The sequence below is a fragment of the Erinaceus europaeus genome, chromosome 14 (assembly GCF_950295315.1).
Source record: "Erinaceus europaeus chromosome 14, mEriEur2.1, whole genome shotgun sequence".
In the NCBI taxonomy this organism is placed as follows: Eukaryota; Metazoa; Chordata; class Mammalia; order Eulipotyphla; family Erinaceidae; genus Erinaceus; species Erinaceus europaeus.
The window spans coordinates 66,913,047-66,937,301 of NC_080175.1; the positions used below are offsets into that span (position 1 = coordinate 66,913,047).

General features: G+C 44.7%; 1 protein-coding gene across 5 annotated transcripts in view; it reads right to left on the minus strand.

The window, feature by feature from the left end:
• TNIK (TRAF2 and NCK interacting kinase) overlaps positions 1-24,255 on the minus strand; it is a 328,431-nt gene that overhangs the window by 237,877 nt on the left and 66,299 nt on the right. For all 5 annotated transcript variants that reach the window (XM_060171963.1, XM_060171962.1, XM_060171961.1 and 2 more), the window contains exon 2: positions 6,056-6,121. In XM_060171963.1, coding sequence (XP_060027946.1) covers positions 6,056-6,121 — 66 coding nt within the window. The remainder of the gene's footprint in view (positions 1-6,055; positions 6,122-24,255) is intronic.

The window sequence follows — 24,255 nt, forward strand, 5'->3', positions numbered from 1 at the left end:
CACAGCCTCTCTCTCAATCAATCAATCAATTGATCAATCTCTCTCTTTCTCTCTCTCTCTCTCAACCTCTCTCTTCCCCTCTCCCCTGCCAGCTTCTCTCCCAGTGTTCTTTTTTTTATTCTAATCCTAAGACTTCGACTTTATTTACTTTATTAACTTTATTTATTGGATAGAGACAGCCAGATATCAAGGAGGGAGGGGTAGATAAAAAGGGAGAGAGACAGAGAGACACCTGCAGACCTGCTTCACCATTTGTGAAGCTTTCCCCCTGCAGGTGGGGACTAGGGACTTGAACTGAGTCCGTGTGTACTGTAACATGTGTTCAACCAGGTGCACCACCACCCGGCCCCTTTCCCAGTGTTTTCATGAACGCCCTAGCCACCAATATGGCCTCCTCACTCCACACTCCAGACTTCAGGAGTCTTCAAGAGATACTGAGGAGTCAACAATAGACTTAATTCACAGTGCATCCCAAGGAGAGAGCATGACTCTACCTCTGTGATAAACAACATAGATTTCAAAAGGCCAAGAGATAGGAGAACTATTTTATTTGAACATTTATTTGAAATTTGTGGCTAAGTGTTGGTGACACTTTAGTATTCAGTGTTAAATGATAATTCCAACTTATAAAAACAACTGAACTCTATTTTAACAAAAACCTAGCTGGCTTCCACAAGGTTCCCAGCAGGCTATATGCCAATAATTAGTCGAAACCCTGAACAAGCTGCAATGTGGCCTATAGTTGCCTTGTTTTTTAATGGGCGCCATGGGCCCAGGAAGATGGTATCCTCATTATAGGGCCTGACAGAAAATCACTATTTTTATTATTATTTATGTATTCTGTCCTGTAAATAGTGTGGAAAACCAATACTGAATTGCTATGGGACCAAAATGCTCAAGATAAATAAGCCTAGGCTTCCAAAGACAGACACACCAAGTTAGGCTTGAGGGGAAGGCTGGAAGCTGTGCTAAAAAGCTAACTATTATTGAGTGACCTTTATATCACATATTTCTATTTCCACTCCCAGGTGTACATGCCTTTTGTGGAGAGATACTGCAAGAAATTGTCTTTTGACCATGTGAGTACAGTTTTGCTTACTGTATTGAGTATGTTTCCTAAAAAGCTTTGTGTAAATAAAATCACATAGGGCTCTCTTGAAACAACCCATAGCAGGAAAAACCAAGGTGAAGCTTTCAGTAAAATAAAAAGCTATGTTCACAAAATTATCTTACTTTATGAAGTCTAAATCAAGAGATGGATTTACAAAAAAAAAAAAAAAAAGTCAAACATTTAATGATTGGTATACAGAAATTATTTATCATAAAAGTTTTGTATTTCTGGTTAGGATTATAAAATGTTTATTAATGCCTATGCTATTCTAGAAACAGACCTGTTCCCTAAAAGTTAAAATTAGCTTTTAGTGAGAGCATTCACTGTCTAACTTAATTTTGGTTAGGTTCCATGAGTATCTTTGTGTTGAGAGGTGATGGTTGGACTGATGGTTTGTGCTTCAGACCTCAGGATAACAGCAGGACGGGATTCAGGCTCAGGAGAACCAGCTGCATCTGTTCATGAGCTGGTGCCACCTACTACCACCTGGTTGCCTAGAAACTAAACCTTGAACAAAGTGGAGAGTTTTCCTTATTTAGCTATGTCCCCAAAGAGTTTCTAATGACAATCTCATTTGATGAGGACAACTCTAACACCATCAAACAATTTATAGGGCAGCCTAGGAGATGGTGCAGTGAATAAGGTGTTGGACTCTTAAACATGTGGCTCTGAGATGGATTTCTGGCAACACATATGCTACTGTGATGCTCTGGTTCTCTCTATGTCTCTTTCTCTCGTAAATAAATAAATCTTAATGATCTATATACATAGGATTGGTACAATCAAGTGCTCTTTACCCCCAACTTCTCTCAATCACTCTAAGTCTAACCTTGTCAGATAAAATAAGGACTACAAAAGCTGGATATGGGCAAGAGGCTGGCACACTTTAATGATGGTGCCTATGGTCACTACCAGGCCACCCTATCATCCAAGGTCCTAGTCAGGGAATCCTGGGATTCCCACTTTTGTCATGCTGCAATGCAGAGGAGAGAAAGAGAGAGAGAGAGAGAGAGAGAGAGAGAGAGAGAGAGAAGATCCAGAGCAGAGAGAGAACACAATTCTTTATTTGCACGGGCACCTCAGAGTTGGGTGAGAGCGCAGTGGTTCGGGCCACGTGGAGCTAGCCAAAATGGCCGCCTCGTGTAGCATCCTTTTCTGCGTCTAACCACTGAGGTGAAAACCAGGCAAGAGAGAGAGGGATGGAAGAAGAAGGGCTTTATAGGGCAAAAACCGGGAGTGACAGGCCGGGACAGGATTGGTTGGGAAGGGCACTTTGAGAATATCGTATTAACTCTCATGGGAACTGGCACTAGCCTGAAGGGACAACATGGCGGAACAGGGGCTCCGAGAATGTCCCAACTCTTGCGGGAACTGGCACTAGCCTGAGGGGACATCTGCATAGCACACTTTGATAGGATGGACCTAGACATCTAATAGATCTCTTTCTCCATCGTCACTGATCATTTCCATCAGGAATGTCATCACAAGCCCTTTTGTGGGCTTCTCCAGGACCTTGCCCTCACTGTAGAGCAGCAATGATAGGGACTGCTCCACTCCCTGAATGAAGGCTGGGTCAACCTCTACTATGTTTCTCAAGGAAAACTGGTCCTGAGTTGAATACAGCCTAGAATGTTCCCAGCTGTGACCATGGTCTATGAGCTCACACTGAGAGGGACTCACTCAGAGGTTACCCAAGCTCTTATGCTTACTATGAATAGACATGGGACCTATCTTAGATCAACGGAGTTAACAGTTAATGGTATTTATAAACTTTCCTCATATTTGGGAGCTACTCTCTGCCCTAATCCAGTTGTCTAGTGCTATTCTTAACTCTAACACTATCTTCCCAGACAATACTTTTAATCCACCTGCATGTTAGTTATCAGCTCAGACAAAAATTCAAAAATCATGGGCCACATGGACCATACCTCAGATAGACTTCTTGGTTTCTTACCACATGAAAAATCCTAGTTTCATTTGCTCTGTCCCTATATTTAGGTTCCTGTTTATTGGACAATTTGTTCTATATCTTACTGCCTTTCAGCCACCAAATTGCAGATGTTACCATAACACCATCCTGACCTCCCTGGCCAGACAAACCTCCCATTGTGTCCTGGAATCTCACCTCTCCAGAGACCTATCCTGCCTGGGAAAGACAGAAACAGGCTGGGGGTATTGATCGACCTGCCAACATCCATGCTCAGAAGAGAAGTAACGACAGAAGCCAGACCTTCTACCTTCTTCACCCCATAAAGAATTTTGAGGGCTGGGTGGTTAAGCACACATGTTACAGTGCTCAGGGACTCAGGTTCAAGCCTACGGTCCCCACCTGCAGGGGTGAAGCCTCGTGAATGGTGAAGCAGGGCTGCAGGTGTCTGTTTCCTTCCTTCTCTGTATCTCCATCCCTCTTGATTTGTGGCTGTCTCTATCAAATAAATAAAGATAACAAAACTAAAAAAAAAAAAAAAAAAAGGAATTTGGTCCAAGGGGACTCGGTAGTGGTGCATCTGGTTGAGTGCTTATTATAATGCCCAAGGACCCGGGAGTCCCTGATCCCCACCTGCAGAAGGAAAGCTTTCCGAGTGAGGAAGCAGAACCACAGGTCTGTAGAGCTCTCTGCCTCTTTCCCTCTCTACTTCCCTTTTCCCTCTCAGTTTTTGGCTGTCTCTATCCAATGAATAAATAAAGATAATTAAAATATTTTTTTTAATAATTTTGGTCTACACTCTCAGAGAGGAATAAAAAAATATGGAGTCTTCCAATGGCGGGGATGGGCACAGAACTCTGGTGGTGGGAACTGTGTGGAATTGTAGCCCTGTTATCTTACAATCTTGTTAATCCACTAATAAAAAGTTAAAAATAATTCAGAGCTTTCACCATGGCTACTCCTGGCAGTTTCTCTTCTGTCCGAGGTGCCAAATTTCTGTATCAACCACTAAGAGAAGAGTGTCCTTTGGAACATCCATCTAACAGTATATAGTAAAAGCTAGCAATAATAATGTTAATTTATATGCCTGAGGTCTTAGAGGCCCCAGGTTCAAGCACTCACTCCAACCATCTCCAGCTACAGCTCAGCAGAATTCTGGTCCTTTCTCCCAACTTACCCTCTCAATCTCAAAATGAATGCATAAGCCTTTAAAAATTTTAAAATAATAAAAACTAAACCAACAATGAGGCAGGTAAGACAGCTCCTTGGGCTGTGCATGGCCTAGGTTCAAAGCTGTGGTAAAACACACAGAAGGGGCTATGGCAATAGAGGAAACTTCAATGCTGTGGTCAGTCTCTCTCTCTCTCTTTCTCTATCTCTCTCTTTCTCTATCTCTCTCTCCCTCTCTCTCTCAAAAAAAAAAAACTTGACCAATATTGGTCTACTCTGAAAAGTGCTAAGATGTCTGACTACTGATTTTCTTTTCCTTAATCTCAGGTAATAAGAAATAAAGGGTGATTCTGTGGTGATCACAACGTTCTCAACATCAACTAAACCTCTTTGTAGTCATCTCTCGAGAACACATACTATCTACCTCTCAGACTAAATCATCTTCTCTGACAGGAACAGAGTCCAGTGCAATGGCTCTAAGAAATGGCACCATAAAGCCAGCAGTTACAGAGATTCACTTCCATACTGACAGCACTTCACAAGTAATTTCCTCCCCAAATGAGTGTTTCATTCGTTAGCTCATGTAACATCCCAAGTTCAATCCAATTTCCCCAGATGCTCTAGCACAATCTTCCAGCATAATTATCTCCACTGCAAGTATTTAAAAGCCTTTGCTAGGACTCATTTCTTCCTTGTGTCAGACAGGATCAACAACAAGTGAACAGACAGCTTGGATAGACTACATTCTGCCTAGTTGCAGAAGGTTGAAATTTGGGGAGGGAATCTTTTCTTACAAGGGAGAAACTTTCCCTTGGTGCAAATACTAAAGGGTATCTCCCAGAATAAACATGATCCAATATGCTTCCACTTACAACTGTGCTTTCAAACCTTGATATGTATATGAACTTTGACATTATGGAGAATTGGAAATATCACAACCTGGATGTTTTCAATACTTTCATTCATCTATGAAAAGTCTGGAGCTCAAAGAAGTAATTTTTAAAAAAACAGCAAGAGAGAATTTGTCCTGAAGATGCCATTCCACTTCACTGCCACTCAGAACAACGATGGTGCTTCCCTAGAAATAATCAGGAGGAAACAGTTGTCTTGCGGTCATCTATTTCAATAGTTCATTCACTAAAAAAAGAAGCCTGACTTGAGTCCAAAAACAGTTCATTTCCATTTCCTTCTGATAACTAGAAGGGGAGTTGGGGACATATATTCCAATCACTTTTTAGCTTGTGTATGGGTGCAGGGCAATATCTCTTACAAGCATCTTTTGAGTGACTTTATAAGCAAAAATGGACCAAAGACAAAGAAGGACTTCTTATTCCTCAACTCAGTTTCAAGTCAAGTTTGACTGTCAATGATTTTCTGTCCTTCTTCCTATTAGGCCTCTGTTTTATGAGGTAGCCAGTTTCCTCCCAACTATGTCCACTAAACTCATTCCACTCATGTCCTGAGCCAATACCAAGCAACTTTTCCTGATGTGGTACTTTAATAGCTTGACTTCCTCAAGTAGCTCGCATGCTCTGCTCCTCTGAAAACCAGTTCTGACAGTGATGAAAGTCAGAGAAGATAGACACCTCAAAGGGGCTTCATCTCTGCACCATCAGAACTCTGGTGTCCTATGTAGACAGTGTGATAAATGCTAAAAGGAAATGCCAAAGTCTCAGAATTCAGTTTAGGTAAATGGGACTACTGACATATTTCAAAGACAGAGTCAGTTAGCAAGTATGTGACAGTGTTCCAGGTCTGTCAGGAGCATGTAGGAGACACACAGCACTGCCACTCGGCATTCAGAAGCAGTAACCACACAAAAGCTTGGCCAGTTTCAATGAACTTACTTTATACACTTGTCCATATGTTCCATTTCCAACCAGTTCCACCAATTCAAAGATCCCTGCAGGGTCCTGGAAGAAAATAAACACACGGTAAAAATTCAAGACACTATTCCAGGTGCTGTCTTAGTCAAAAGCAAATACTTATTTAAAATAAGCAAATAAATAACAACTTTAGCTTAGGGGACTCTTGTGAATTCATATTAAATGCTATTAAAGTTTAATTGAGCAGCAGCTATGAAATCCATCAACATCCATTTTGCTTCTGCTTTACATTTCTGTGAGATGTGTTTAAATCAGACAAAAAGAGACATGAGCTCCACAAAACCAACCAACAAACAAAATGGAATTAACCCACTTCTTCTTACTGTCATAGAGGAAGACACTGGTGGGTGGGCATGAAAAAAAAATGAAAGTACTATTATGCAGAGGGGGGTTGAATTACTAGAGTATTTCTCTTTGAGCTTTCTACACTACTAAGTACAGAGCAATGAGATTACGGGAGTGGTGCTTCTGTGGCCTGGGAGGTGGTACAGTGGCTACAGTATTGGACTGGGAAACAAGAAGTCCTGAGTTTGATTCCTGGTGTCAAATAAGCCAGAATGGTAGAGAAGCTCTAAAAAGAGAAGGAGTTATTCCTCTGTTGTAGAAGAACTGAACTGAAGGAAGCCAGCATTTCCAAGAGGAAATGCCTTTCTTTTCTTTCTTTTTATATTTATTTATTTGTGCTAGAACAGAGAGAAATTGAGAGGGAAGGGGAGATAGAGAAGAGAGAAAGACACCTGTTGGGGGCAAGGCAATAGCACACCTGGTTAGGCACTCACATTACGGTGCACAAAGACCAGGTTCAAGACCCTGGTCCCCACCTGCAGAGAAAAAGTTTCACTAGTGGTGATGCAGGACTGCAGGAATCTCTCTCTCCATCTCTCTCCCTCCCTCCCTCCCTCCCTTCTCAATTCCTCTCTGTCCCTATCCAATAATAAATAAATAAAGAGAGCGAGAGAGAAAGAGAGACCTGCAACCCTGCTTCACCACTTTTGAAGTTTCTCCCCTGCAGGTGGAAACCAAGGTCTTGAACCTGGATCCTTGAGCATCATAACATGTGTATTCATTGGGGTGTGCTATCACCCAGCCTTCAAAATGCCTTCCTGTGGGTTCATTTCCCCTTGTCACAATGCTGCCTGTACAGATTATATCTTTGCAGAATGCCCTCCACTGCCTGCAGAGCACACACTCAGCTGGGGATTCACATGTATGTGCTCTGAGGTGTGCACCAAGGCTCGGTACCAGCAGAGGCCACTGCAGCTGGCCATCACTGAGCTCTGCTTCTCCATAGCATAGGAAGCAGAGTGGACACTGACACAATTCAGCTCAGAGGTAGAGAGGGACTCTGACCTCTACCAATCTAATCGGACACAAATGATTTTGTCAAAGACCTAGATTGAGGTCAAGAATCTGAGACATGAATGTCACAAAGAGAAGCCAGGCAGGGAGTGGACATGCGTCAGCAGGTGCCAATGGCCAAATGGCCACATGGTAGGGAGCCTCCTTTGGGGGACTGGAGGAAGGAGTACACCCAGTGAAAACCAGCTGCCTGTCCACAAGCACAGGACTGCCAGTTCAAGATACTTTTTTTTCCAGGAAGGAATGATACTTTGCTAAATGTGAGATCTCTTAATTTTTAAATACTAAGCACTAACTGGCTTTCCAAAAGACAAAATCAGCAGGGCTGGAGAAAAAGCACATTGGTTCTGCAAAAGACTATCCTGCCTGAGACTCTGAGGTCCCAGATTCAATCCCCAGCACCACCATCAGCCAGGGCTGAGCAGGGCTCTGGTAAAATACAAATTAAAAGGAGAAAAAAAATGCAGAGGAAGAAAGAGAAACACAAATCAGAAAGAGACAACTGACGAAACAGCACACTTGGATAGTTCACTGCTCTGCCATGTGTGTGGCCCAGGTTCAAACCTAGCCTCCGTCACCTGAAGGGAACTTCAGTTCTGGGGTCTCTTTAACTATCTCTCAGCAAGGATGAAAGAGAGGAGGAGGATAAGAGGAAAAAGGAAGGAGGAGACAGAGAGAAATGGATGAGAAACAGTTGTGTCTCCTGTTGCCCCACTGGTCCCAAGCACATCATTCCTATGGAACCCTTCCCAAACCAAAAACCCTGCAAAGCAAAGAAACACTCGCTGATAATTGATATGGAAGGAATATCAGCAGCCCCAGGCCCCAAAATCAACCCTCCGAATAACGCATGAAGGCCAAAATCATAGTAACCCTGAGCAGAACAAGGAGTACCATGATGAATGAAGTGCCAACCCTTCTACAACAGGTCCTGACAGAGGACAGAGAGAGGCACTGCTACCCTCAGGCTGGGGAACAGGAGAGCAGTACCCCCAGAACAGCTGAGGCAAAGCACAGATGCACAATGCTCTCACTCCTCCTCCTCTGCCATCAGCACAGACTTCCTCTAGTTGTCAGACACAGGCACAGCTGACCCTGGTTGGTACCCAGAGGAGGGCACCAGCCCTACACAGCTGGAAATCCAGTCTGAACTACAGTTGGCCCTCTCTTGGTTTGAAGGTCCTCGAGTCAGCCCACAGACCCCCAAGATGAGCCCAGGAACACAGAGCCAGAGGACAGAGAGAAAAATCCAAGTCTAACTGGACTCTCACAATTCAAACCCATGTCATTCAAAGGTCAAATGTACTAGCCTAAGTCATGTGTAAAAAGCAACATAGCCTCACACAAAATTGTCAAAACAGCGGGTGTTTGGATAGTGGCTTAGAAGAGGAAACGAATATGTGGTCAACATTCCTGCTTTCCTGGCTTGGAGGTTCTAAGTGAAGGAAGTAGATAAGGATGTCTTTTGTCATGATAATGAAGTTGTTCTAGGACATTCCTAAGGATGGAAACGCCAAGCCCTTGGTTAGAAATCTAGAATGTTCAACAGCATCCCCTGATGTCTGGGGATGGAATAAGGGGTGGAAATCCAACTGATTACCAACAAAAAGGGCTACAGAGGTTAGGTAGCTCAGAGCATGAAAGCACAGAAATTGCATGCCCAGAGCCTAGGCTTAGTTCCCGGCAACTTTATATTGTCTCATATATATATATATATATATATATATATATAGAGAGAGAGAGAGAGAGAGAGAGAGAGAGAGAGAGAGGACAAGTGGTGGTGCATCTGGTTAATCGTGCATCTATAATGAGCAAGGACCCAAGTTCAAGCCCTTGGTCCCCACCTATAAGAGAGGCGCTTCAAGAGTGTTGAAGCAGTGTTACAGGTGTTTCCCTGTCTCTCTTTCTCCCCCTCCCCTCTCAATTTCTGTCTGTCTCTATCCAAAATAAATGCAATAATAACAATAATTAAGCAAGGGGGGTGGCAGTTGCACACCTGGTTAAGCACACACATTAGTCCCCAGTCCCTACCTATAGGGAGGAAGCTTCATGAGCCATGAAGCAAACGCTGCCTGCAGTTGTCTCCCTTTCTTCCTCTCTGTTTCCCCCCTCCCTTCTCAATTTCTCTCTCTATAAAAAGACAAATGAAAAAAAGAGGGGGGAGGAGAAAAAGAAAGAAGAAAAAAGGAGAAAATGGCCAACACAAGTGGTGGATTTGTTGTGCAAACACTGAGCCCCATCAATAACCCTGGTAACATAAATAAATGCATAAACAAACAAACAAACAAACACACTTATGTGGGGACGGTGACCTGGCTTGGCATCTACTGGTGACAAGGCTGATGCAGCTGATCTGGCTGGCAAGTGGGTGCTCCCAGGAGCTTCAGATTACAGTGGGCTCTGCACTCATTCCCAAATGCCTTGTCCAGAGCACAGCTCCCATCTGGCCTTCCTGGAGCTGATGGCCATTCACAACAAACCTTTCTATCCTGTTATAGCAATTGCTAGGATCTTGATTTCCATTTGGAACTGGGATCAAGTAAATTATTTGAGAGTGTTTCCTTCCACCAGCTAGAGTGGCAGACACTAGTACTCCTCTAGAGACAGGATTTTCCTGGGTATCATACGTGGACCTCATGCTCCATCTTTCCATCTTTTTAATGGGCTTGTGTTCATACAGCTATGTCAATTATAAACATTTTGAGGGAGTACATAAGCATTTTAGGGGATTACATATTTGAATAAGTTCTCTCCTGGTATGCAAATCACTCTGTATCAGACTTGTTATTTCCAACTCTAGTGATTATGTCAGATTCTGTGCTTACTCTGCAAATTCTGACTTGCCCCCAATGATGTCAGCATGTAAATAAATATATCTGTTTTGCCACCAGGGTTATTGTGAGGCTCCATGCCTACCACTCTTGGTAGCCGTGTCTTTCCTTTCCTCTAAACAGAAGGGGAGAAACCGAGAGAGAGAGAGAGAGAGAGAGAGAGAGAGAGAGAGAGAGAAGGAGAGATAGTGCAGCATTTCCCCACTGCTTATGAAGCTTCACCCCTGCAGGTGCTCCTATATAGTGACCTGGGGCTTGACCCCAGCTACTCAGACATGGTAATGTGTGTGCTCTACTAGGTGAGGCACTGCCAGCTTCCCATTGCTTTGGGAGTCAGTTTCACCACATACTTAGTAAATAGGCCAGAAATTTATGGACAGAGGGATGTGATGTCTCTGTAGACACCATTAAGGCATCAAAGAACATTTCTGCACCACTTGGACATTAGGATAACTTTATTTTTTAATTTTTTTTTCTGCCAGCAGGATTACCACTGGGGCTCAGTGCTAGCACACGAATCCACCATTCATGGAAGCCACTTCATATATATATATATATATATATATATATATATATATATATATATATATGGAAAGAGAGACATTGAGAAGGGAGGGAAAGATAGAAAGAGAGAGACAGAGACACCTACAATCCTACTTCACTACTCGTGAAGTATCCCCCCACTGCAGGTGGGGAGCAGGGGCTTGAACCCAGGTATTTGTTCATGGTAACACGTGTGCTTAACTGGCTGTACCACTGCCCAGCCCCCAGGATAAATTCACTCTTGTATCAAGTGATGAGATTCTGGCCCCCTTGGCATGCTCAAGCTTGACTTCCAAGCAGGGTGGAAAGATTTAAGAGCTTAGGGATTAATATTCTAGTCACTGAGTTCAACTTTAATTCTCCCCAGTCCACTTGGCTGATGTTGAATTTATGGGCACTGTAAATAATACCCCTAGACTAAACCCCAGAGATGGAAATAGACAAACCTAAATACAGAATGAGGAAGACTGTTTCTCTAGCATCATAAAAGGCAATCTACATCTCACCTCCCTCCTTTGAAAATGAAATCTAGAGACGAATTGAATGGGATCATAAGTGAGCGCTCACACGGACCCCATGTCCTTCCTCCCAGACTCCTCCTAAAAACAAAGGACTTTTCAGCATTTGAGGTCCTTGGCCAGGGTGCCCCAGACCCAGGTGGGCTGAGAATAGCCCAGGGCCCCCAGCATCATCGCCTGCCCCCACATCCCCACAGATGTCTGCCACATGGCTGTACTTACTCAAAACTTCTGGACACTCAAAAGACCAACATGCTATTTCTCTCAGAACCAAATTTAGCAGCTGTGTAGCTAGGACTTTAGCTGGCTTTGAGAAGCATATTCTTTTATTGATTTATTTATTTATTCCCTTTTGTTGCCCTTGTTGTTTTTTTGTTGTAGTTATTATTGATGCGGTCATTGGATAGGACAGAGAGAAATGGAGAGAGGAAGGGAAGACAGAGAGGGGAAGAGAAAGATAGACACCTGCAGACCTCCTTCACCGCCTGTGAAGTGACTCTCCCGCAGGTGGGGAGCCGGGGGCTCGAACCAGGATCCTTACACTGGTCCTTGCGCTTTGCACCACCTGCACTTAACCCACTGCACTACCGCCCGACTCCTGAGAAGCATATTCTTTCTTTTTTTAATTTCTTATCTATAAAAAGGAAACATTGACAAAACCATAGGATAAGAGGGGTACAACTTCGTACAATTCCCACCACCAGACCTCCGTATCCCATCCCCTCCCCTGATAGCTTTCCTATTCTTTAACCCTCTGTGAGTATGAACCCAAGATCATTGTGGGATGCAGAAGGTTGATGGTCTGGCTTCTGTAATTGCTTCCCCACTGAACATGGGCATTGACAGGTTGATCCATACTCCCAGCCTGTCTCTCTCTTTCCCTAGTAGGGAAGGGCCCTGGGGAAGCAGAGCTCCAAGGCACATTGGTGTGGGGTTGTCTGTCCAGGGAAGTCTGGTCGCATCCTGCTAGCATCTGGGACCTGGTGGCATTCTTATGAGCACAAAACAGAACCAAGGAAAGAGGGCAGTTGGAGCCCTCTCTGAGTTTATCAGCTTTTCCACACCACTGGTCTTCCCTGGAAGCATGGTGGATGCCAGCCGCCCCCCACCCCAAGTTCAGTCCTCATGGCACTCAGTCAGTCCCTGAGCACCACCCACTCTGCCACATCCACCTGTTGTTAGAGGCCAGCAGAGGGTGTGCTGGGTGCCTTGAGAAGGAAGCAGACAGATGTGACCAGAGATGACATGCACCTGACCCCATCCTACAGTGGCAGGTGACAGGCAGGAAGCCTGCAAGTTTCGCCCAAGAGGACACACTCTGGGAGACATAGAACTCAGCCCACCTGACCTTCACTCACATACTGCCCTGGCCCTGCTTCTGGGGGGCCAGTAATCTAGGTGAAAACTGTATATCAACAGGGCCAAGAGCTGGCTCAACTGGTAGAGTGTACACGCTACTTTGTGTGAGGATCCAGGTTCAAACCTTAGACCACCACTTGCAGGGGGAAAGCTTCACGAGTGGTGGAGTAGAACTTCTGTTTTTCTTTTTCTCTCTCTCTCTACTTCTCTATGTCCACCTCTCACTCTCTGGAGGAAAGAAAGGGGAAAAATGGCCAGTGGGAGCAGTGGAGTCATGCAGGCACCTAATTCCAGAAATAATCTTGGTGGCAAACAATCAATTAATATAAAAAATGGCATTTGAAGGCCTCGATGGTGGTGCACTTGGTTGAGCACATATGTTAGTATGTGCAAGGACCCAGGTTCAAGCCTCTAACCCCCGCCTGTAAGGGAAAAGCTTCATGAGTGGTGAAGCAGGGCTGAGGTATCTCTCTATTCCACTCTATCTTTCCTTTTCCTCTCCATTTCTGTCTGTCTCCATTCAATAAATAATAAATAACTTTTAATGCCATTTGAAGAATTTTGGTCCATACCCCCAGACAGGGGAAATGTTAGGGGACAATAACCAGACGGTTCTGGACCTCAATTATAGTGGGACCTGAAATGTTTATGACCAGGAATCTTGTTTTTGTACCACCACTGAAAAGGAAGCAAATCTGAAAAACACCAGAGACAGTCAGGCACTCTTATTAATATCTGAGAGAGAAGAGAACAAGGAAAGGGCACTGGGAAGTAGTACTAGGTGTAGGTATGCCTTCGAAAGGAAGTGAAGTAGGGCCAGGCTCGAGCCCCCGGTCCCCACCTGCAGGAGGAAAGCTTCATGAGTGGTGAAGCAGGGCTGCAGGTGTCTCTCTGTCTCTCTCCTTATCTCCCTATCTCCTCCTTCCCTCTCAATTTCTGGCTGTCTCTAGCCAATAAATAAATAAAGATAATAATAAAATTATTTAAAAAATGAAAGAAAGAAAGAAAGAAAGAATAGAAGTGAGGGCAAGACCACAGAAAAAAATGGGAAAATATATAGAGAGATATTGATACAGATATAGACATAAAGTCAATCCGTATCTGTAACCTTAGGAGAACTATTGTAGTTTCCACTAGAGGGGAATGGGGACAGAATACTGGTGGTGGGAACAGCATGGAATCACACCCCTATTATCTTAAAATATTGTAAAACACTATTATATCACTAATAAAAGTTTTTAAAATGGCATTTGAATGTGATTCCTAAGAGTAGCAGCCCTGAGACATTAAACTACTAAACTACTGTCATCATAATTGTTCCCTCTGGGATAAACAATGGTCCATCCGTTTTACACATATTTTTCGCATTTAACCTACTAGCAAACTTAAGAAGTGGGTATTTCTAATCCCAATTTTCAGGTGATGAAACTAAGACTTGAAGGAATCAAGTAGCTTGCCCAAGGTTAAGTAGTGTGTGGTAAAGACTGCCAACAAAACCAGACTAGGGAGTCTGGGGGGGGGGGGGGAGGTTTGCGGGGAACTCTCATGATGATTATCTCAGTAAAAGAAACAAGAAACAACACGCATAAAGCATAGTTGCATGCACAGCAGTGCCTAGTAAATATAGACACTGCCACCACTTGCCTGCCATCCATGGTGACAGCACTGATTCAGACCTACGTACTTTGATTCCTGGTGCATTTCTCTACAAACAGCCAAAGCTGCAATGGTGTGTGGCCACAGAGATGGTGGTGTGTGTATACAAACATATCTAATGTTTTTTTTTACTTTTATTATATACATACATATGTAATTTTTTTTCCTACCAGGATTACTACTGGGGCTCAGTGCCTGCATGATTCCCAGGGGTCTTTTTCTTCCCTTTCTTTCTTTCTTTCTTTCTTTCTTTCTTTCTTTCTTACTGATAGAGGGGAGGAAGGGGTGGGGGAGAGGACAGACATCTGCAGTTAATGTTCCACAGCTCATGTATGGAAGAAGGGGGCTTGAACCTGGGTCCCCATACATGGTCCTGTATCCATTCCCTCAGGCCCTGGACATATGAGATCAATAGTACAAAATTAAAGGAACAGTGCCAGGCATGGAGGTAGCTTACCCCAGAAAGCAGGTACCGTGCTGGGGACAGACTCTGGGTTCTGGTCCCAACTTCACAGGGAGCACCACCAAGGAAAGCTCCCTGGGGCTGAGGTGTGCTGTGCTCTCTCTCCTCCTGCCTCTCCTTCTCTCTATACCCCCCTGCTAGAATAAATAACAAAAGAATGGGGGGTTAGTGGATTCTCTAGAATAAATGGCCAACTCAAGCAGGACCAAGAGACTTTGTTTTCTGATTCTGGTACAACACTTGAGTCCTGTGTCACCTGCTGGGATTCACCAGCCAGACTGTCCCAGGAGTTTTCACCTGGACTGTGTGTGGAGCCAGGCACCCAAGCTCACCCATAAGGAGAGCCCAAGCACAGCCCCAGAAACCTGCTCTCAGGGCAGGACTTTGTCCCATGAGAGGTCTGAGGAGCTCTCTAGGTGCCAAAGAGATTTGGCAGGGCCCCTGCCTTTGAGAATTTCCTCAGATTTCCTGCATCCTGAGGTCAGTGTGGACATCAGGCCCCTCTCCTGAGCACCACCTTCCCCCCAACTCCTTGTTCTCTCTGCATCAGACAGTGAGTGCTGACTCAGCCTTTTGGGGAACGCAGCATGCCGCATGCAGAGCTGTGCAAAGCCAGGGGCCTGTCAGGGCAGAGTAGCCAAGTTACTGGCTGTACTTCCAGCCATGCAAGGTCAGCTGACGGGAAGCAGAGAAGCAGAGAGCCTGGCAACTGCCTTCCCAGAGATGCCAAGATGAAGAGAAAGATAGCAGTGGCCACAGATGGACCTTCAAGACAAGAACCAGTCATCCAAATGGTGAAGGAAGAAAGGCCAGACAGCCATGTATGTTACTATTTTGGAAAGAAGAGGTTTCACTCTCCCGCCAAAGGTTCTCCTCTACCCCACTGCATACAGTAAGCCAGCCTCACTCACTCTGCTGAAAAGCATTTCTCAACATTTCCTCCCACACCTAGAAGGACCCACACCACTGAGGGTGGACTGGCTAGATCCCACTCTGCTCTCAGGTCCCCAGAGGGGCTGGATGCCTAAGGCACAAAGAATCCACACAGCTGCCTGGAGCAGAAGCCTATCACCTGGAGATGGGATACAGCACTCAGGCCAATACTTGGTGTCACCACGAACGGTACAGCTGAATGGTTAGCACTAACTCTTACCACAAGCTTCAGGGGTGGCCCGGGAGGTGAAGCCATGCAAGAGGTGTTGGACTCTTAAGTATGAAGTCCCAAGTTCAATCCTTGGCATTGCATTTGCAAGAAGGATGGTCTGCATCCTTCTCCTTCTGAAACACATCAGTCATGTTGGACCTTTTCTGTTTCCTCAAGGCTTTTGTCCCTAAGTCTAGGTTGACATAAAGGATATTAAACAAGTTGTGTGTTTTACTAAGCAGATACATTTGGGGATAGGAGCTCTGCACCATCTGCTCAAGGATCTCAAGTGTTTCTTAGGGGTCAGGGAGGTAGCATGATGGTCCTGAGAAAAGACTTTTCTGCCTGAATCACCAGTGGTCCCAGGTTCAATCCCTAGCACCACCAAATGGCAGAGCTGAGCAGGGCTCTGGTTAAAAAAAATTTTTAATTAATGGGGGGCCACAAGTGGAACACAGTACATGTTACCATGCACAAGGAACTGGGTTTAAGCTCCTGTGCCCCATATGCAGGAAGGAAGCTTCACAGCTGGGGAAGTAGGGCTGTAGGTGTCTCTCTTTCTCTCTCTCTCTCTCCCTCTCTCTCTACCCCTCCCCTCTCAATTACTCTCTGTCCTATAAATACATAAGTAAATATATAAAGTGCTTGTTGGCAGATTCCCAAAGCTGAAGTGGGATCTCTGTGTGTACCTTTAACCTTCACAAGCTATTTGGTCTCCACCGCAGGCAAGTCTGAGTTTGAATGAATGCCTTGCTTTTTGCTTCACGGCAGGGATGCCAGAGACTAGGGCCTTACTGCATTGCCCGAATCTCCAAAACAGGGCAAGGTCTCCACACTTCCCAAGGCCAGCAGGCCACTAACCAGCCCAGGAAGGAAAGATGCATGTCCCTAATCAACCGTGACATGCAGGCAGACCATAAGCGATGAGACAGACCCACTGTAGTAACCTCTCCCCCCTTCCTCCCAGGCAATTGGGCCCTGCAGTGTGCCCTCGGGGGGTGCTCAGGGCCACCTCACATCCAGTCCCCACTCTCCCTTACTGTCCAAGACTCTTGGTTTTATCTGGGAGGGAGGCAATGCAGCCATGGGAGCAATGTGAACACCCTTGCTTTACCGAAGCTCCTGCAGATGAGAGTAAGCTCCAGCCACTACTACTGATGACGTTAGTAATGAGAATCATATTAGCAGAGTCACTGTGTAGAGCTGGCTGGCGGAAGACTACTGAAAGGCAGTTGACTTTGCTGAGAGAAGAGAAACGCTTGTCTTCCACATTCTTCCTTGTGTTTAGCTAGAATGCAGATATGCTAGCTAGAACTCTGCAGTATTATTGAGCTGAGATGAACTGAGACAGAAGCCTGGTGCCAGGTGGTGTAACAGACCACTGAACTCATCTGAAACCTCTCAAAACCATGGCTCTCCATAACCACTAAACTGTCCAGGTCTGGGCCTTTAAATCAGGAGAGAAACATCAACTTCTCTTTCCCCTGACCCACTAACCTTTGGGGTTTTCTGTGCAATGCGACTGACTTCTAATTTGCTTTGGAATTTCTTTGTGCTTTTAACTTATTCATGCTTAATCAGCTGTCCTTCAGTACAGCCCTGGCTCTCTTTGAACTCTGGAAGGCGGTATTCACTTTATCCATTCCACCACTCTACTGTGGGCTGTGTGTGACTGCAGGAGCCACTCTGGCCAGAGCACAAAGTCAGTCAGCATGCTGCTTTCAGATGGAGTATCCATTGGCAGGGCCAGATGCTGTGACGGCCCCTGAAGCCAGAGTGGATCCAACACCCCGCACCGCAACAGTCCTCCAGTCACTGGCAGCCTTTCCCTATTCACCCTGGGAAGGTGGCATGGGAAGAATATAAACACAAGTTGTTTGAAGTTTTTATGGCTGTTTGTAGGCTGGCAAGACAACTTCCCTGGACAGTGCACTGAGTTCAAGTCCAACCCTCACTGTGCTGGAGGAAGTGTTGGGGCCGTGATATACCTCCCTTCCCACCCCCAGCACCATCTCTATCTGAAAAGTTGGCCCAGAGCCATGAAGTCCCAGCAATGGCAATACAAACTGTTTGCTAGCATGGGATACCTTAGACGGCCCCAACTAACAGAATAGAAAGGACCAGATGGTGGTGACAATAATCGTTATGCTGTATAATGCTCCCAAGGCACCTGACACCATATTTGAGAAGGACCATATATATTATTGGGAGATTAATGGTTAATAGTAAATATAGTTGTTGGTATATATGTGACATTTCTCAGTTTTCTGCAAAACTCTAGTCCCCCTCCTAGGTCCTCCTCCACCATCATGCACCAGGACGTGAAACCATCACCTCTACCCCCAGCCTCCTTTACTTTGGTGCAATACACCAAACCCAGTCTGAGTTCTGCTTTGTGTTTCCCTTTCTGTTCTTAACTCTCAACTTCTGTCCATAAGTGAGGTCACCCCATAGTCAGTCATCTTTCTCTTTCTGGCTTATCTCACTTAGCATGATTCCTTCAAGCTCCATCCGAGATGAATTGAAGAAGGTGACTTTATCATTCTGAATAGCTAAGTAATATTCCATTGTACATATAAACCAGGACTTTCTCAGGCACTCATCAGTTGTTGGGCATCTGGGTTGCTTCCAAGTTTTGGCTATTACAAATTATGCTCCTATGAGCCTAGGTTTACACAGATCTTTTTGGATGAGCATGTTTGACTCCTTAAGATATATCCCCAGGAGAAGAATTGCAGGGTCATAGGGTAGGTGTATTTCTAGCCTTCTGAGAGTTCTGTTCTCCACAGTGGGTTGGAAGAATTTACATTCCTATTAGCAGTTCAGAAGAGTTCCTTTGGAGAACAGCCACTTTTTACCTGACAGCTCCTAAGTCCCAGACACTGGGTGAGAGGGTTGGGGTTGGTGGTTGGGAGGAGCTTGGTTTGCAAAAAAAAGGTTATCTGCTCTAGGCATTGATCCTGTGAGATAAGTTGTTCCCCAAAGACAAATCAGGGATTACAAGAGCCACTTCCTCAAGATGACTGTCCACTGCCATATACCCATTCTCCACCCCCACCCCCATCTCTGAACCACAGCAGGAAGCAGTCCTGGGCTGAAACCCCTCCCACATGACTGGCTCTCAGCACCTCTCACTGTGCATGACAGAGTTGGCGGTGATGGTTCCAAAATGTTAAAATGGAGTTTGGTTGCACATGGCAGAGGATAAGCCCTAGGGTTCAGAGCAGAGTATGCTGGGCCTGGGGGGGCCAGGGCCCCATTGAGGGCAGCAGAACCACAGACCCTGGCTGTTCATCTGAAAGCCTCTGGACTCAAAGCCTGCTTCCAGAATGACTGTCCAGGTGATCCACAGCTGAGGATGACTAACCAACAGCATCTCTGACCAAAGCAAGGCATAGCCTCAATCTCAGCATCACCGTGGCAACGTGGGTAGACTGCTGCTTATTCACACAAAGGGAACCTACTCTCAATTCCAGCCAGGGCTATGTTTCCACTTTACTCCACTTTACCCATTAGAAGTTGCAACTGGATGGAACATTGCTTTCTTAAAGAAGAATGTTTATTACTGAGTGTTGGTCTGCTTCTAATTCTGCTTCTAAGACCCCTTCTGTTTTGATCATCACATTAGGTTCACTTGCTTAATGCCGTGGTCTATTTATATAATCACTGCTTTACCTGAGACCCACCCTGCCTACAGGGCATTGGTTTAATCCCCACTGGTTCGATGCAAACTTGATACTTCCAAGCTTACACTTTTTCCTTCTCCCCACCCCCTATCCTACGTACTTCCTCTTCCGTCCTGACACTTCCGCCTCAGGAGATATAAATGACAGGATTTTCTAATGAATAGAGATTAGATTGATTGCACTGTATTCCCGCTCATCAATAAAGATTGAACTGCGTTCCCAGCTCAGCCATGAGTCCCTGCAACTGAGTCCTGGAAAAACATTTCATTCTTAGCCTCGAAAAAAAATAGGAATTGGGGAAGGAAGAAGTAATGTCTTCTTTCTTGCCCCAGGAAAAGAACTATAAAGAAGGCAGTCTCTGCAGACAACAGCTCATCCAGAAAGGTGACCTGGAGGCAGCCATGGACTCTCTGGGTAGGCCATTGGCAGTCTCTGGACAGTGGATCTTTGATGACTGAATGCATTAAGGTGACCAGTGAGCATTACTGGGGCACCTCCTATGTGCTACTGAAGACCCCTTGTCCAATTCTCCAGTGATTCCTTTTGACTGCTATAACTGCATTTCTCATCCCCAGTCTACATATGGAACTGATTAAGAAAAAATAAAACATTCTTGTTTGGGGGCAGGCGGTGGTACACCCAGTTAAGAGTTCATATTACCATGTGCAAGAGCCCAGGTTCCAGCCTCTTCCAACCCATCCCTTACCCCACAGTCCCTACCTGCTTGGGGGATGTTTCACAAGCAGAGAAGAAGGCCTGCAGGTGTCTCTCTTTCTCCCTCTCAATTTCTCTTTGTCCTAGCCAATAAAATTAAAAAAGGAAAAAAAAATGGCCACGAGGAGTGGTGGATTCCTAGTGCCAGTACTGAGTCCCAGCTAACCCTGATGGAAGTAAAAATATAACAAGTGGGCCAAGTGGTGGTGCCCTGGTTGAGCACATGCTACAATGTTCAAGCTTCAAGTCTCCTGTCTCTACCTGAAGGGAAAAAGCCTTGCAAGTGGTGAAGTTGGGCTACAGGTGTCTCTCTGTTTCTCTCCATCTCTATTCCCCCCGCCTCCTCTCAATTTCTGACTATCTCTATCCAATAAATAAATGGATAATAAAAAACCATAAAATAATAAAATAAAGTTTTGTTCAGAAATTTTAGTTTGCATTTACTATTGTCAAAAAAAAAAAAAGAAAGAAAAGAAACTGTAGTTTGCATCTATTACTGTCCATTACTTTTGAGAAAGGAACTGATGAAATCTATTTGTGCTGGGAGAGGAATGATAGCCATTAAACACTCATCTTTCAGAGGGGAGCTCCAGTGTGATCTTCCCTGCACACACAGCTGAACAGAGGCACCTGTCTTCACAGAATAGGCTTGCAGCTGGGAGACAGAGGCTGTCTTGGGGGAAGAGGACACTTCACCAAGGGGTGACAGCTTGAGTCTGACCTCCCTTCCCAACACTGGTCAATGATCTTCTTAGTAAAGCTTGAAAAAGTGTGTTTCCCTTACAAGTTGTGTGTGACAATGATTCTTTACTTAAAACAAAAAAAACCTCTTCATATAGTTTCTGTTGGATGTAATTATCTTTCCAGAGTAAGCTATCTAGTAGGGAGTCATGACAGTAACCTGCTCTCCCAGAAGGCGCTTTCCTGCATGAGCCACTGCCCAGAAGACGCCCTCTGTGCTCTTGCTCTTGCCGAAGCCTGCCAGCCACAGGCTTACAAACCAGTTAGGGTCCATCTCAAGCCACATCACAGCAAACATTCTCTCACTCCATGGCAGTAGGGCACACACCTCACACCAGCTTGTCCCAAAGGTTATCTTGCAAGCAGTCTTTGTGTTGCCCCAGAAGACAAGACTGTGGGAGCAAGAGCTATGTCTTCAGATGCGGCCAGGAGCAACCTCTCTGAAGCCAGGCCTGGTGGAGACACTGGCCCAAGCACCTGTTAGTGAAGGGGTGAGGGACACTGCTGCCACCTGCTTCCCAGGAGCCCACTCGTTCATGGAGACAAGACATATCTTTGTACCAACCAGCCAGCCCCAGAGCCCCAGCATGCAGACCAGACAGCAAAAGCCAGAACAGGGTGAGATAGACACTGAGACAGGAGTAGAATCTACAGGAGCAGAATCTACAGAAGTGGGATCTATAGGAATAGCCACAAGGCAGGTGAGACAGGGCTGTGTAGCACCAAGATTCAAATGGCGGTGGTTTGGGGGCATAGATCACTTCTGCCAGGGATGATCCAAACAGACTTCCTTTCCTCTCAGGACAGCATCTAAACTCAGCACACTTTAGAAACTACTGTCCTTGGGGCTAGGTAGTGGTGCACCTAGTTAAGCATACATATTACCAAGTTCAAGGACCCAAGTTTGAATCCCTACTCCCCACCTGCAGGGATGTCCACTTCATGAACAGTGAAGTTGGTCTGCAGATGTCTATCTTCCTTTCCCTCTCCCTATCTCTGCATTCTCTCTCAATCTCTTTCTGTCCTATCTAATAAAAAATAGGAAAAAATGGCCTCCAGAAACCATTTAAGAAAAAAAAAATAAGAAAACAATATCCACAAGAATTTCTTTTCTTTCTTCCTCTCCTCCTCCTCCTTTTCTTTCTATTTTTTTTATTTATTTATTTATTTATTTATTTATTTGCCTCCAGGATTATCTCCGGGACTCAGTATGTGCAGAACTCTACCTTCTTAGCAGCCATTTTTTCTTTCCTCTAGATACAGGTGGAGAGACAGAGAAAGGTAGAGAAGGAGAGACCTTATAGCACTGCTCCACAGCTCATGAAGCTTCCCCCCTGCAATTACTCCCAAGTGGTGGCCCAGGGCTAGGACCCAAAGCTTCACATGTGCTCCCCTGGGTGTGGTACCTCTTGGTCATCTAATATTTAGTTTTAAACAGTTAAATGAGGAAGACTACCAATCTAGATGATGCAGTTACACATTTGTTATTATATTTTTGGAGACTGTACAGCTGGGCATCAGAAGATTTAGAAGCCAAATACAAACCACACACAAGCACTGCCCATCTTCCTAGAAAGTTATTTTTCCATGAGGACGTATGTCCTTTTTTTCTTTTTTGTACTGTATTAAATTGAATATGGCAATCTGTCTCCATGTTAAAGGTAAAGCAGAAAGCTGCTAAAAAATCAATTCAGGTTCCCAAGGGTGCTTCCTCAGTCAGTGTTTCCAGGGATTCAAGTTTACCATTTTTCACCAATAGCAATGCTCTGGTTTAATTTTTTTTCAGGGGGGCTAAGTGGTGGCACACCTGGTTGAACACACATGTTACAATGCTAAGGACCAAGGTTCAAGCCCCCAGTTCCTACCTGCAGGGGGAAAGCTTTATATGTGGTGAAGCAATGCTGCAGGTGCCCCCTCTGTCTCTCTTCCTATCTATTTTCCCCTTTCCTCTCAATTTCTCTCTGTCTCTAGCCAATAAGTAAATAAATATTTATAGAAAAAAATGTTTCAGGAATATACTGTTTATATATTCCACTTAAGTTGTCGTTTTTAAAATACACTAAATTTTCTCTATTTCTCCTCAATGCATTCTGAATATGCAACTCCTTAGATTAGAAGTGATAATAGTTCTATTTTTTTTTTTTTGCCTCTGGGGTTATTTATGGGACTCGATGCCTGCACTATGAATCCACTGCTCCTGGAGGCCATTTTTTTCCTATTTTGTTGCCCTTGTTGTTTATCATTGCTTTTGTTGTTGTTGTTGGATAGGACAGAGAGAAATGGAGAGAGGAGGGAAAGACAGAGAGGGGGAGAGACAGATAGACACCTGCAGACCTGCCTTACCACTTGTAAAGCAACCCCCCTGCAGGTGGGGAGCCGGGGGTTCGAAGCGGGATCCTTATGCCGGTCTTTGCACTTTGTGCCATGTGCGTTTAACCCACTGTGCTACCTCCTGACCCCCAATAGTTCTATTTTTTAATTTTCCACACTGAAAATGCTTTTAATAAAATCGATAATATAAAAGACACATTACAAAAAAGAGGCACCATTCACATCCAGTTGCTGGTCAATTGCAATCTGACATTGCCAAAGCAGGCATTCTAGGACCTCCATTTAACAATGTCACTGCTCCAATACCTCCCAGTTATTGTCTGAGCCTAAAAGAGAACAAGACTCTTTGAAAATGACTGTTGAGTCTTGCTTTTCACAAAGATAAAAGTGTTCCAGTTCGCCAGATTAGTGAGGCAAAGAGGATCATACTAGCTCTCAAATAGATCAGTTTCACTTTGTCCCCTTCTAGTATCTAGTTCACTATTTTAAAGTTTGGAAAAATTATCATGAAGACCATAGCTTCCATTTAGAAGGATGAAAAGAAACAGAGATAAGCAACCCAGTGATAAAAATATCAGTTCCCTGTCGTAGGAGTGCTGCAGAATGCAATCATAGCTAAAGGTTTTCTGAAAACCTACAAGTATCTTTTGTTATAATGTACAAACTGTCCTCCTGATTCTTGAATTCCACTAAGCAGTCCATCACACCAGGCAGAGCCATACTGTGGATAGAGTTCCTCCTGCATTGTGATTCTGCTTGCCAGTGAGGATGTAGTTAAAACCAACGCATGGAGACATTCCCACAGCAAGACTTCAC